Source organism: Myripristis murdjan, chromosome 11 (genome assembly GCF_902150065.1).
Source record: "Myripristis murdjan chromosome 11, fMyrMur1.1, whole genome shotgun sequence".
NCBI lineage: Eukaryota > Metazoa > Chordata > Actinopteri > Holocentriformes > Holocentridae > Myripristis > Myripristis murdjan.
In genome coordinates this window covers 9,727,196-9,740,929 of record NC_043990.1, presented here as the reverse complement: position 1 = coordinate 9,740,929, position 13,734 = coordinate 9,727,196, and the positions used below count along the sequence as shown (strand labels likewise).

Here is a 13,734-nt window from a genome sequence, read left to right as displayed (position 1 = left end):
GAAAATGGCTAATGGTTAAAATCAGAAAGCACATATGACTGATTGTTTATTTTTGTAGAGAAGCACTGATGACTCCTTTGGTATTTTGATGTGACTCTGTTGTTTCTGTGCAGTCTGATGTTGCAGATGTACCAGCTCATCTCCAGGCTCTGCTCATAAGGCCTTACAGTGAAGCAGAGGGAGAGGCAAAGTGATGAAAAGGCTGATGAGAGGGACTCACGTTAGCTTTGACACCGTCCTGCACATCTGGCACTCTGGGCATGACATCATACAGAGAGGAGACGTATGTGATGATGGATTTTTCATCCGGATGGGGCACATCCACATCTGCACAGGGGAACAAAAAACATGAAATAAAACACATTTTGTTTTACTGATTTGCAAGTGAATTCCAGAAGTAAAGAGGGATTTTATGACAGAGTTGATGCTAACTGGTAACTGGGACAAATAACTGAGTCAATAGCGGGAATGCTCCTTTAACTGATTGGATTTGACATGACCATAAACAAGGCTGGGTAATTTTGACTGTGTGTTACTTTATGAGTGTGAAGCAGCCTGCTGCAGGAAAAAAAGACTGCATGAAGATTCAAATAATCTGCGGATTATCGTCTCCTCACCCTCGGGGTCCAGCAGTCTGGTGACGCCCAGCTCTCTCTCTGCCACGCTGAAGGCCTGCTCCAGGTTCTCCTGGTTGGACTGTCGGTAAACTTTACTCATATCAATCAGCGTGGGCCTGGAGGAAGCAACCAGACAGAAAAGAAGTAAAGTGAGGAGGGTAGTTGCGCTTTAATTACTATGCCTGTCAATATCAGTCAGAGTTATGAGACAGATTATGGAGCTTTTTCAACTCCAAATTGGGTAAAGATGTACACAATGATGAAAAATGTCTGTAATATAAGCTACTCATGATATGATTGTGACATTTTCTCCATGAAAGGTCCTTCATCTCTTAATTTTTTAGCTGCTGGTCATCATTTTCAGACATTTTAGATGTTGCTGGAGGCAGTTTGATGATGAGCAGTTTGCCTTTCCAAGAGACAACTTGATGCCAGATAGGGCAGGAAAAAACAAGAGTCCTCACTACCATATAGAGCAAAAATTCCCCTATTATTTTATACACAGAAAACAGACTTTACAAGCACACTGCCAAGAAGGTAATTGCAGTCCAATGGCATGCAGGCACAAGCAGAGAGCATCTAAAGGATGCTGGAACAGGTAAGAAAACCCCCATGGCTGTTGGAAAATAAAATGAAATAAATGCATCTCTTGCACGAGAAATACCAGAGAGAAAGATATGAAGATGTAATAAATAAAACAGCAATGATTCTGAAGACACAGAGGGACAGACACAAAGTTAAGTGAGCATAGCCGAAATAAAAGCTTGTAAAAAAAGCGTCCATACACTTTCACAACTCTCTGAATGTAATATTCTCCATGGCCCCTGCTTGGCTCTCTGTCTACGTAGCAGGCCTGCCTGTACGAGTATCTGTCCCTGCTCAGGTGGATGATGTTGGGCTCGGATCCTGATTCCTGCTCCCCGCTCTGGGACCCCCGGCTGGAACGTGCCCCAGGACTAAGAGACCCCTGTCCCGAGTCGGAGGAGCTCTCAGGCGGGACGTCCTCGCACAGCATGACCACCCTGTCGTCCAGGTCGCTGACGGAGCCCGCCACACTGCTGGAGGCGCTGTGCAGGCGCCGCTTCTTCGGGTGCAACTTCTTCTTCAGCTTCAACATTGCGATAACGGTCACAACGCTGCACTGCACTGTAGGTTTCCGAGCGGAGCGGCGTCCACGATTTACTGTTGTTTTGAACTTTTAACTGTGCAGATGCATTTCAAACGGCAGCTGATGCGAATTCCCATCCTGAAGACGTGGAAGAAGCTTCACTTTGGTCGATTGGTAATTCCTTCTGCCTGTATCCAAGTCCTCTTCTTTCTCCGGTCAGATAGATTTCATCACTGTTGGGATATAAAACTGCGATACTCTGAGCCTCTGCCTGAGAGCTCTGAAGCTCTGCGCGTCCTGCTCGTCCTTCCCCGAGAAAGAAACTACGGCAGAAAGGTTAGTGTGCCTGTGTTTTGCTACAACCTGCCAAAGTGCAGTTCCCACTCCTTCAGGGCATCTTATTCTCAAATTGGTGTGATACACCCACAGTGTGAAAAAAAACTCTCCTTTTTCATATTTAATGGTGCCAGCTCAGGTAGTGCATGTCTGTGCAGCCACAACGATTTAAAACTATCACGACCTCTCACAACAAACAGCGCTCTGCTCAGCTGATAGAAACCCAAGTGTTATGTCAAAAGCATGCCATTTTAAATCCAGGCGTGAATGATTGCTCGCCTGCAATGGAGAGTCAACATAATCTGCTAAGCTAGTGCTGACATTTATCTTGATGCTGGATTTATTGTGTCTGATCGCCCGGCTGTTCTGACAAGTCAGACATCCAGCTGTAAGGCTCGCAAAGAGGAATTTGACATTCCTGTCTCTGAACCTACAGCAACAAATTAAAAAGTCATCAATAACACAGAGTCTTAAAAAGGTCACAGATTTGACCTTTCACAGTCTGTAAAACTGATGTCCAATGGTGTTGCAGGATCCCAAGTTCAGGCAAGCCTGTCTGACCATAAAAATTCCTCTGCATGGCTCAAAAAAGGCTATACTGCAATATTGGCAGTGCAGCTGAGTGATATGGTAAAAAATCATATTGCGATTATTTTTACATACAGAAGGATGGACACATTTTGCATCATAATTTTCATTTTCTCTGAGACAGCTATTAAAATTATGATGGTGCAATTTGTGCTAGGGCCTGTAGCAAACAAACATGTTTTCCTTCATCTGGAAAATGTAATCTGTAGGCCGGGGCTTCTCTGTAGCACCATAACACTTTTAATTTATAACAATGTTTTGTAAAACATTCTACCTTTGACAAAACATTGCATCCTCTGCAAATTGAACACTGCACCTGGCCATATTGTCATTTCAATAACATTTGCATTAGTTGCTCATTTCTAACAGGCGGTAATTTTTTTGTTTGTTTGTTTGTTTGTGTGGCCCTAATATGAATCAGACTCTATTCCAAAGCACCGTTAGGCAATTTTGGTTTAGTCTATGGTGCATCCACATTCCCGTAAAATGCTCTGTATCCTTCCCTTTTTTCTTTCACAACACTGCATGAAAGAAAACTTCCTTTATCTTTTCACACTTCCAGTGTATCCAAGTAGCCAGTTAAAAATAAGAGGGGAAAAAAGCCTCTAAAATGACTGAAAATACTCAAAACAAGGGGATTGGAAGTACCTTGGATGTAAAATCGGTTCATTTAGTGCAGCTTTAATTGCACATGTGGTGCATAAAGCGAATAAAGGAGCCAAAGAATGAACACAAACCACAAGCTTGTAGGCTTCTCATGCAGTATAAACTGTCTGTTATACATGTGGTGGATATCTTGCCCCTTTTGTTATGTTATGCTAAAATGTTTGTTATACTATGTGATGTTATAATCAGCTGTCTTTAGCCTTGAACACTTGCATCCAAGACACAAACATGGAGACATGCATTTTAACATGGTTTGCTGCAGCAGTGGGACTGTGGCCGTCTCGCTGGCGTGCTCCTGCAGCTCACCTGTGTTTGTGTATGATGGCGTTGAAGAGCTTGCCGTCCCTCCAGCTGGTGGTGAAGTTGTCACAGCGCATGCCCTGGTATCCCTCCACCATCCTCTGCGACCACAGCAGCAGCTTCTCCTTGGCCGTCATGTCGTCTGACTGGCCGTTCACCTGAATGTCTGAGATCTGAGCGGGGAGACGGTGCAGCCGGTTAGCCGTGTTGAACACACATCAGTGTGATCAACGTTTCAACCAGAGGGAGGAAAGACCTGACACTGACATGGCTGCCGAATAAAAACAAGCAATGAAGGAGCTTTTTCATAAAAGCAGCCATAAACAGTAGCATATGTGCTAAATATGTTTTCATGTTTAAGTGAATTTTCATATCGGCATAAACTGGTTTGCTATATTCATTACGGATGAAGTGCTGGTTGAGGGAAAGGAAAACTTTTTCCAGTATGCTTGCTGGTTTCTTCCAGCCTTGAGATGAGTCACATTTCAAACCTCAAATAACCACCACCAGTTTTATTTGAAGGGCACATGAAATACAATACACTTACTGTTTTTGGAGAAAAACAAAAAAAAAATACTTTATACTTATATAAGAGCCAAATTGAAATCACATGAGCGAAAACTTTGGGAGGCTGCTGATTTTCACAAAGGTAAATCTTCCACTACCCATTTTGGCAGCTGCAAATGGATGTTGGATTCGTTTAGTTACAGAACCTCCACAGGCAAATTCCTCGTTTTTAAAAGCTGGGAGTCGAGGCTATGAGTCATGCAAACATCTTGCCGAAAATCCCTCAGCAATATAATTTTGCTTGTTGAGAGAAAACAATGAAATAACAAACCACACGGTAGCCTTAAGCAGTGCAAAGGTATTTCAAGGTCAGCGCCACTAGTGTGTTTACATTAGTACACTTGGCATGGTTTCCTCTTTGCAGCTGGCTTACAGTTTAAGTGTTGCGTCTACTTCGCATTAATTCAGCATTAGTTTTGAGGGACGTTGTTTTCATCACTTTCATGTATCAGGTGGGTGGGGTTTTTACCCGCAGGACAATGCAAATAGTTAAAAAAGTCGCGGAAAATGTACTTAAATTCAATTTGCATGCACTTTTAACAGCTGACTTGATTATTATGTGCTTGCCTTGAAAAGGCAACACATCTTAAAATCTTGCATACTTTTTATTTTTATTATAGGTTATTATTCCACTCTTTTTTCGGCGCGCTACTCCTCCTACAGCTTTGGTTTTAGGCCCACACAATGAATTGGGAAAATGTGCGGCCCCATTGGGAGAAGTGTGCTATTACTTTTATAAGGAATCCCACTCACGGAATTCTCAAAATTCCAATTTTTCTGAAAATTTCGGCCATAGGAAATGAATGGCCAAAACTTTGGAAGGCTCCAGAGCCCAGAGCTTTGGACCTGCGTCCACGCACCAAATACGAAAAATGTGTGTCTTGTGGAGAAGAAGAGGTGTGTCAATTTTCAGACCGATTGGACTTTGCGATTTTTCATAATTCACGATTTAAATCACGATTTTGCCCTCATTGAAAAAGAATGGGAAATCGGCAGACACTCATGCATTTTCAAAGCCTCACAGCTCCCTCATTCTTTGGCCCACAGACTCCATTCAAAGCTTAAATGACTCAGCAGATGTTCAACTTTATGTGTGTCATCTTCAATTTTTCATGTCTGCTTTAGTTTGCCATAAAACACAGTTTAAGTTTGGAGTTATTTTTGAGCCGCCTCTGACTTTTGAATGAGTGTGTATTGCGTGAGCTAGAGTGGCATTCCTGAGGGCTAGAGTGGAGCAGCCCTTAAAATTCGCCTAAAACTTTTGTCTTTAACTTGCTCTCCTGGCCACAATTTTCACTCCACATGCATAAATTTGGGATCAAATTGTAGGAAAAATAGTTGTGCTTTGAAAAATGTAAATACAAAAGCAAAGTAGCTTCAACTTTTTAAACTATGACCCTTAACGAGGCAGGAGTGCCAGCTCTCTCCCCCATAGACTCCCATTATATCTGAAATGCAAAGTCTCGGGAGAGAAGCAGAAAGACACACTTTTTCAACTCGCTCTAGGCGGGGGAATTTTTGGGAGTTGGGAAATAATTTTGACACAGTTTGAAAGCCCAAAGCCTTGCCTTTCTCATGGTACGTTTTATTTTCTGCTCGGACTTACTATTATTGAGAAGAAAGCATTTGTTTGACCACTAGTTTTAGGTGATTTTTCACAGAAGCAGCACTGTCACTCATGCTGAGTGCTCACACACTTTATAGGGCCTCATTTCTGGCCCCGCCCACACAAGCACCAGTGGCACAGCGGATAAAGTCTCTGCCTGCCATGCAGGAGACCAGGGTTCAACTCCCCGCCTGGACAAGAGCCACAACACTACACAACCCTCAAACAGCATAGGGCTGGCAGTTTACACATGTCTAGGCGCTCGCAAGGCAAGCACATCAAAGTTTCTTCAGAAACTTTATATCCTCTAGTTTGAATTGTTGGGATGCAGGAAACCCCTAAATCACTCCAATCAGGTCAAAAGAAGAATCACTGGCAAATGCTATTTAAGCTTTAAGTGTTTGGTCACTTATGGTGATTGTTCAAAAATGAGAATTTTTTCAGCAGTACTCCCAAAACTGCCTGCAGAAAACAAATACTTTGGTGCAGCTGGAGCATTGAGTAAGTGCAGGAGCTCCGGTCCTGATTGATTTCAGCGGCTCCTACTGAAACAAAAATGTCTTTGTTACCAATGCACAGTAGTTTCAACGATTTTCGGCGTGCTGATGAGTCACAGAAGCAGCAGTAATTTCACTTCACTTACTTTTTTTTTTTTTTTTTTTTTGCAGGAAAGGGTGGAGGAGGGAAAAAGAACACCATCCTTCCCTCTTTTATTTTCCCTCCAGAAGGGAAACCCCACTGCTATGTGCGTGGGCAGCGAGTGACTCAGACTCTGAGTGGAAACAGGACCTCCGCCCTCGCACTCTCTATCCACATCTCAAAAAACTTGAGAGAATCCTGCCCCCCTCCTCTGTCACGGAGCAGGAGCTATTATTTCAATCACTCACCTGTGTATCTACAAAGTTTAAGCTGCACCCGGGGAGCTCAAAGGAAATTCACCATTGTTCATGATGACTACCATGTGCCGCCACAAAGATACGATTTTGTTTTTAACAAATAATGGCCGCCAGATGACTAAGCGCTTTTAAGCTGTGGGAGTTTGTAAACGCTTTTTTGCACTTGGACACCACAGAAGACACTGGGAAAAATGCCCATTATTTAACTTTTATTATGTCGTCCTATGTAATTCTCAAAGTGGTTTCTAAAATCATCTGCTGGTAGCGTGAGATAAATTCTCCCGCTTCGAATGCAGCTTCCCCTTTTTTCAATTTTTTTTCGAGCACCGAAATGTCGCGCCTACATCTCTTCCCAGCTTTCCCGAGGGAATCACTGAGTCACAGAGGAAAGGGAAAGGATGCCAGATCCACATCCCAGCAGAACCACCATAACCATTAAAGCATCAAAGAATCCTCCTGCGCTCCCTCTCTTTTTCCATAATCTAAAAAAACATCTGCTGAAATGAGCATCCAAACATCTCTCTCCACACACTGCTCACACGAGAGTCCAATCCAAAGTGCATTACACTGCCATAGGTGGTATATACAGTAGTCTATGCATGTCATGGTATGAGTAGCCCATGATTAAATCAAACCCACAACCTTCGCCGTCTCACTGCCCCGGACAGGAAAAGCTACACAAGAACAGAGAAAATGGCTCCAAAAAGTCACTGACTTGAGTGAAGCTTCCAATTTAAATGAGTAAATCGATAGCTTTTTTTTTTTTTTATTGTTTAGTCTTGTGCACTCAAGAGCACGGGAAGTGGTGGTAGTTGTATATAAAGAGCATAAGTGCTGCCAAATGCTGAATAAAGCCCATCTGAGATGATTTGTGTGTTGGACTCGTGCTTTAACTGCTGTGTCAACATCAGGCTAAATTGAGGCTGATGAATCCAAACAAGCAACGCTACTCTGATTTTCCCAACCACGACACGGAAGCGAGTCATCACGTAATGAAAGCCAAATGAACAAAACGCATGTCGTTCAAACAAAGGAAGAATTTGATCCAATCTTACGCAATAAAGTGGCACCGCTGAGTTGAAAAGATAAACACCGTGACTGAAAAGTAAAAATGATGCAGCTGCCAGACGAGCTGCAGGCAGATTACACTTCATTCAAAACATGAAGCAAAACTGTCATTCATAAAGTAATGGCAGGAATCTCATTCAGTTTTCTGATATAACTGGTCATTGTGGAGATTATTTTTGATGGAGGTTAAAATTAAAAATAAATGAAGTGAACTGATCCCAGCAGTGTGTGATGCCAAACTTTACCTGGAAGTGAAGGATGATGGTCCATATCAGCCCCAGGGTCAGTTTGGGGTTTCCATCTGCGATGTCATCATTCCTGATGTTGACCAGTTTGACCTGTAAGGATGTGGGTGACCATGAACTGGTTTAGAGGTAAAGTTTTATCTTATTTGAATTTATTTCCAGAGTTAAAAGTGGGGAAAATACAGTGTGGGTGGATGAATACATGACACCAAAAAAAAGAAAAATGAATAGATGGTGACAGAATAAAAATAAAGTGATGATACTTTCCGCACCTGTCTGTGTTTGAGGAAGTCCAGGGCGATCTGTACATTCTGCAGTTTGTGGAACCGCATCCGGCCTTTCTCCCGCGGCTGGAAAAGACGAGACGATGCACAAGTTGAAAGGAGAGAGAACAGCCCGGGGCATGAATCAGCAAACTGCACGGCGCCATGACTGAGGACAGGCACTTGAGTGTCCCACAACACCTTTCCTATCTACAACAAGCAGTAGGCCTAACCCTGCGCATCGTTGCAGTCATGGTCTTGGAAACTAAAATGAAAGCACAAATGAATTTGAGGTCTGGCTCAAATTCGGCTGCGTTCATTTGTGTACAACTTCCTCTGGCCAGTCCTTCACGCGGCATCTGGCTGCACATGACTCTGACACGCATTGCAGATGCAGCCAAGATGTTTGAAAGTGAATGCATGATAATGGATAATTAAACTACAATTCTCTGTGGCTCTTTAACACATCAGTCACAAACCCTTGTTTTCTCTGGCACCCATGAGCAGCCTTTTTCTCCCCTCTGCCTGCTAAAATGCCCTGGTCCGTCTTTCGCTGTCGTTCCTCGACTGATAACTGAGCATGTGATGCTTAAAAAGACGACTGCACTATTTCATCTGTAACGCAGTCCATTCAAGCAAGACTCCCCAGGCCGAGCAGCATTTTCCACGCATCCACAATTTGAGTATGTTGCTGAAAAGCACATGATACAATGACGCCACGAGTGTGATGGCTGTTGCATGCATTGGGTGCTACAAGTTGTAAGCCCTAAGCCAATCACAAGCTGTGCCGCAGTGTTTGATGGAGATATTATTAGTTTGCAGTGATGAAACATTGGCCTTTGCTTTCAATATCGTGAGTTAACCCAATACTTGCATTTCCTTTTTGACCCCAGACAAATGAAAAGTGTAAGGGCTGGAATTTAAAGTCCCCCTCTACTCGAAAAGATGTTTTTCTTATGTTTATGTTCGCTAAAATGTCTGTCACTAGAGAGGTGTTACACTCTGAGATTCAGACGGACCCCGAGCCAGCGAGATTTGGAACGTCACAAATCCGACAGCCAATCCCGTCAGCTGACAGGTTGGCGCTCTGTGCATCATTACCACCAGCTCTGCCGGTCACTGTCAGTGTATCCAGAGCAGTTTTTGTTTTCCAAGAAACAACAAGACCAACTCGAAATGGCGGCTTCAATATTACAGTAACTAAGAGATTCACTAACAAAAGATCATTTTTTTCATGGTTAGATTATCAAATATGGTACAGTTTTCGTGAATATCGCGGGACGGGACTTCCTTCTTCTACGTTCCCAAAGCTGACCCACATGAGTGTTTTATTTTGAAAAGCTCAACCAGAATAATTCAAAATGGCTGCTCCACATGAAAAATGTTGGTGTAACTACGAAATTCACTGAACAAATATTTAATTTTTTTTTTCATTGTTAGATTTGGAGTTATATTTAAGCAGTTTTAAGCTAGTAAAGGATGTTTTTCTCATGGAAAAATTTTAATATTGATGATCAGAGATTATCAGTGGCTAGATGGGGGACTTTAAAGTGAGCAGAGATATATAATGCTACTGTTATCCTTTTTTGCAAATTTTGCAAATACAAAAAAACTTCTTTTCCTCAGTATCCCAAGAGCAAGGGGTACATGGGAAAATATTTTTTTGTGCATTTTGTGTAAACTGTCCCTTTAAAATTCACCTGAACCCGCGGCTCCACTCCACATGCGAGAAAGTCCTACCGCACAGTTTATTTGCAATAAAAATGACTTCATAATCTACAGGCGCCATGTAACAACACAACCTGAGGGATTTCTTATCTCGTGACGCGGCACTTAGTCCTAAGAAGAGATTAAGACTTTCTGCTGCAGCCCATCGACAAAATGGAAGGAGAGGACGATGTTGACACAGAGAGGGACAATACAGGGAGTGTGACTGACATCATGCACGACCCAGCAGCCACCTGGGGTAGTGACACATGCCACGCCCGAGGAGGCGGCCAGCCACAGTCCAGGCGCCACTCACCAACCGCACGTTCCTCACAACGTCACGCTCCCTCGGCTACCACAGCAAGAGCATCGCAAGAGAAGAAGGCAGAGGCAGAGGGGGGAAAGGTCAGGGTAAAGGTCAGCAAACAGGAATTAGATAAAGGAAAAACCAGGGGTCAAACAAGTCAGTGCAAAAAGGTTACGAGATGGAAGCAAATAATGAAAAAATAGTGTTTTAAGGCTATGAGGTACGTCACCACATGGGTGAGTTCCCAAAAGACCAGTGCTTGGATAAGTGATAAGTAAAATGGTGCGCATAACTTCAGCATGTACTGAACTGTTCACATATCTCTTAAGGTTCAAATACAACACATGCAAGAGTGGTGACAGGAAAATCCGACAGGCTGAGTAGTATTAGACAAGACAAGGTAATCAGTTACAGCAGTTCAAGTGCATTAGAAAAAACTCCCGATGAGACGACTAAACAGGGACGCAAAGAAAGTCAGTAGGGGGGGAGGAGGGGAGTAAGAAGAACGGGGTGAGACAGGAAGGTGGGTTACAGCAGAAGCAGACGTCCTACCATCCGAGGGCCAGAGATCACCGGCACTCACCAGTGTCTCTCCAGAGAGCACCTCCAGCAGGGAGATGAGGTTGTGTCCGTCTCGGAGGTCTTCGTACAGGTCGGTGACGTGCCGCTGGGCCTGCGGAGCGAAGCACACACACACACACTTTAGATCACTTAAGGCACTGGACGTGTGTTACGGCCCTCTACTGACCCCTGTGATCACTTGACCGCCTGGTTGGCTCAGAGGTCAGGGTCAAGTATAGAGCAGGAATTCATAGTGTTGCTCAAGGGCACCCCGACAAGTGCCAAAACAAAGAGTCCAGCAACGCAAGATGACAACAACTAGGCTGCTCTGCTGACAGTCTGCTAGTTAATGACTCTGAATTAAACAGATCAAATCTCAGTTCAAATAAAAGAAAATCTGGTTCAAAATTGGTACAATGCATGTTAATGTAAAAAAAAGTACACATTTTTTTACACACACTTTATTCATCTTAATGGAATAAAGGTTCAGTCAAGCCGTCATGAACTCAAAATATGGCCAAGTGCCTTATCCAAATACCAGAAGAAGCATTTTTTAATAAAGGAGAAATGTTTGACAAAATACCATTATGGATGTATTTTGATGCTGCAAAGGTGCCCTGCCCTACAAACCGTATTTTCCAGATGTAGGAAAACATGTTTGCTTGGCACAGATCCCAGCAAAAATCACATCATCATCATCATCATTTTAGCAGTTCTTACAGTGAAAATGAAAATTATGCTACAAAAATGATCATTGCCACCGAAACTGCACATGGCTTCCTTCAGATATCTTCTCAAATATCTGATGAAGAACTAGAGTTTGAAAATCAATGGCTGGAAAAATGTGGGAGTGTGTGGGAAATGTGGGAGATTTAGACTTGCTATGCAGCAGCGCTTGATAAAATTCCTTCTGGAAAGTGTATTAAAAAGTACTGAATCTGGAAAAGCCTGACCCCAATAACGTGTGTCGTCTGAGTCATTTAATTTATTATACGTAACACCAAGCACATCACTCACTATAATTACATCAGATAATCCACAGGGTAGCCTCAAGATTAATAGTGAGCAAGCTGTGCCGCAGTGTTTAAGCAAAGTCATACTTGGCTAAATTCTTTAAGCCTCACCTGATAAAAATAAATAAAGCGACCTTTAAAGGGAGGGACCTAAACAAACACAGAGAGCGATGCTTTCTGCAGCGGCAACTAAATCATTACTGAGGATTTGTTGAGTCTTGTAACCACTGAGGTAAAGTTAAAGGTGCTGATTGTGTCTTTTTATGAACCGAAACTTGCCAACAGGTTACATGCAAACCCAGTGGTGGACAAAATACTCAATATACTTATGGTTAAATATTACTTCACTACAAATGAAAGTTGCTCAGTCAAATTCTTACTTGAGTGAAAGTACTGGAGTACTTACTTTTAAAAATACTTAAGTACATTTGCTGTTTAATATCAACGCATTGTTGTATTGTTTTCACGATGTATTTACAGAACCTGGTAACTCTCTGAAACCGCTTAATGATGCATTGACTTGCTTGTAGAACAACTTTGCTACATAAACACACTGACCATTGCCAGGTTAGTCATTTGTGTTCTGATAACCAAATGGAACAGATGCGTTTTATTTTGAAAAGCGGATGTTCTGAGTGACACATTTCCACCTTTATATCAAACCCAGTTGAGATTCGGTACTGTGATTGTTTTTTCTCCTGTGAGAAAGAAAGCGTGTGGCCTATCGCATTTTAGATAAGAAAAAGAAAAAGTTGACTTCAAAGCAAAGAAAATACTCAAATAAAGTACAGATACTGGAAAAATGTACTTAAGTAAAGTACTGGAGTAAATGTACTTGGTTACCGTTTTGTACTGGCTGAGAGCTTTATGGCCTGTTCACAGTCACTCCGCTGACATTTAGCTGAAGATGTTCTTACTGTTGTAGTTTGCAATTTGTTTGACAACACATGCTAAAGGCTTGTTGCACTGCAGAGAGGCTCCAGCAGCAGTTAGAAAGGTGTCAAGGTGTTAAAATGAGAAGGGAGGGGTGGGACGGGACAGGTTAGAAGCTCGGACACCCAGCGAAAATGAGCGAGGGGGACAAAAGAGCGACACAGACATTCAGGCAGAAATTATCAAAGGGATGTCCACTCAGCACTCTGCTCACAGACAGCACCTACCTCCGGTTTCCAGTGCTGGTGGGAAAGGGTGGGAAGACAGGATGAAGGATGGAAAGAAGAAATAGTATGATGAGAGAAGATATAAAACATCTGCTTAACTTGTTCTTGTGAAGTACGAGGGGACAGAGAAAAGAAACAGAAACGCACGGACATCGGTTTTACTCGACAGATACAGACAAACACAGGCGAGATCATTTTCTTAGGATATTTTCTCTCTTGTCTCTTTGTTTCAGCTTAACTTTGGATTAATGGAAGAATGTCGACTTTAAAAAAAAAAAAAGTCAAACTAAATGTGCCGCAACTCTTGGTCACAGTGTGATCAACCTGGATAAATGACGGTTAAATAAAAGCCTAGAGAATAATGAGTACTTTTTACTTCTCCATAATCCGAGGTGACATGTGAGCCGTGCTGCAGCAGATGGCACTTTTGAAACACCGGGAGGGTCACAAGAATAAAGTGTTTCTTGCCAGGCATTACAGTTCAATCCCATGACTTTGTTGTGCCATCAGCCCAAAAAGCCCTGGGGGGGCAGCCAGGGCAGCGACCCACGCACGTCTTTTTGGAGAGAAATGAGAAGAATGTCCCGACAAAGGAATAACAATGACAAAGCCTCTGAGCCATGTAAACCGGAGCCCCGTGTCAGAGGACGTCCACGGCACCTCGGCCACGGAGGACACTCGACATTCCACACAGAGTTTAACACACTTGAGTTCCCCGGTGAAAAA

At 42.9% G+C, this 13,734-nt stretch overlaps 1 protein-coding gene across 6 annotated transcripts in view; it reads right to left on the bottom strand.

Annotated features, from left to right (window-relative positions):
- pleca (plectin a) overlaps positions 1–13,734 on the bottom strand; it is a 55,425-nt gene that overhangs the window by 27,807 nt on the left and 13,884 nt on the right. For all 6 annotated transcript variants that reach the window (XM_030063396.1, XM_030063395.1, XM_030063391.1 and 3 more), the window contains exons 3-8: positions 10,858–10,947; positions 8,270–8,347; positions 7,998–8,090; positions 3,622–3,788; positions 618–733; positions 221–327 (exon numbers count right to left, since the gene is read on the bottom strand). In XM_030063396.1, the coding sequence (XP_029919256.1) occupies positions 221–327; positions 618–733; positions 3,622–3,788; positions 7,998–8,090; positions 8,270–8,347; positions 10,858–10,947 (651 nt within the window). The remainder of the gene's footprint in view (positions 1–220; positions 328–617; positions 734–3,621; positions 3,789–7,997; positions 8,091–8,269; positions 8,348–10,857; positions 10,948–13,734) is intronic.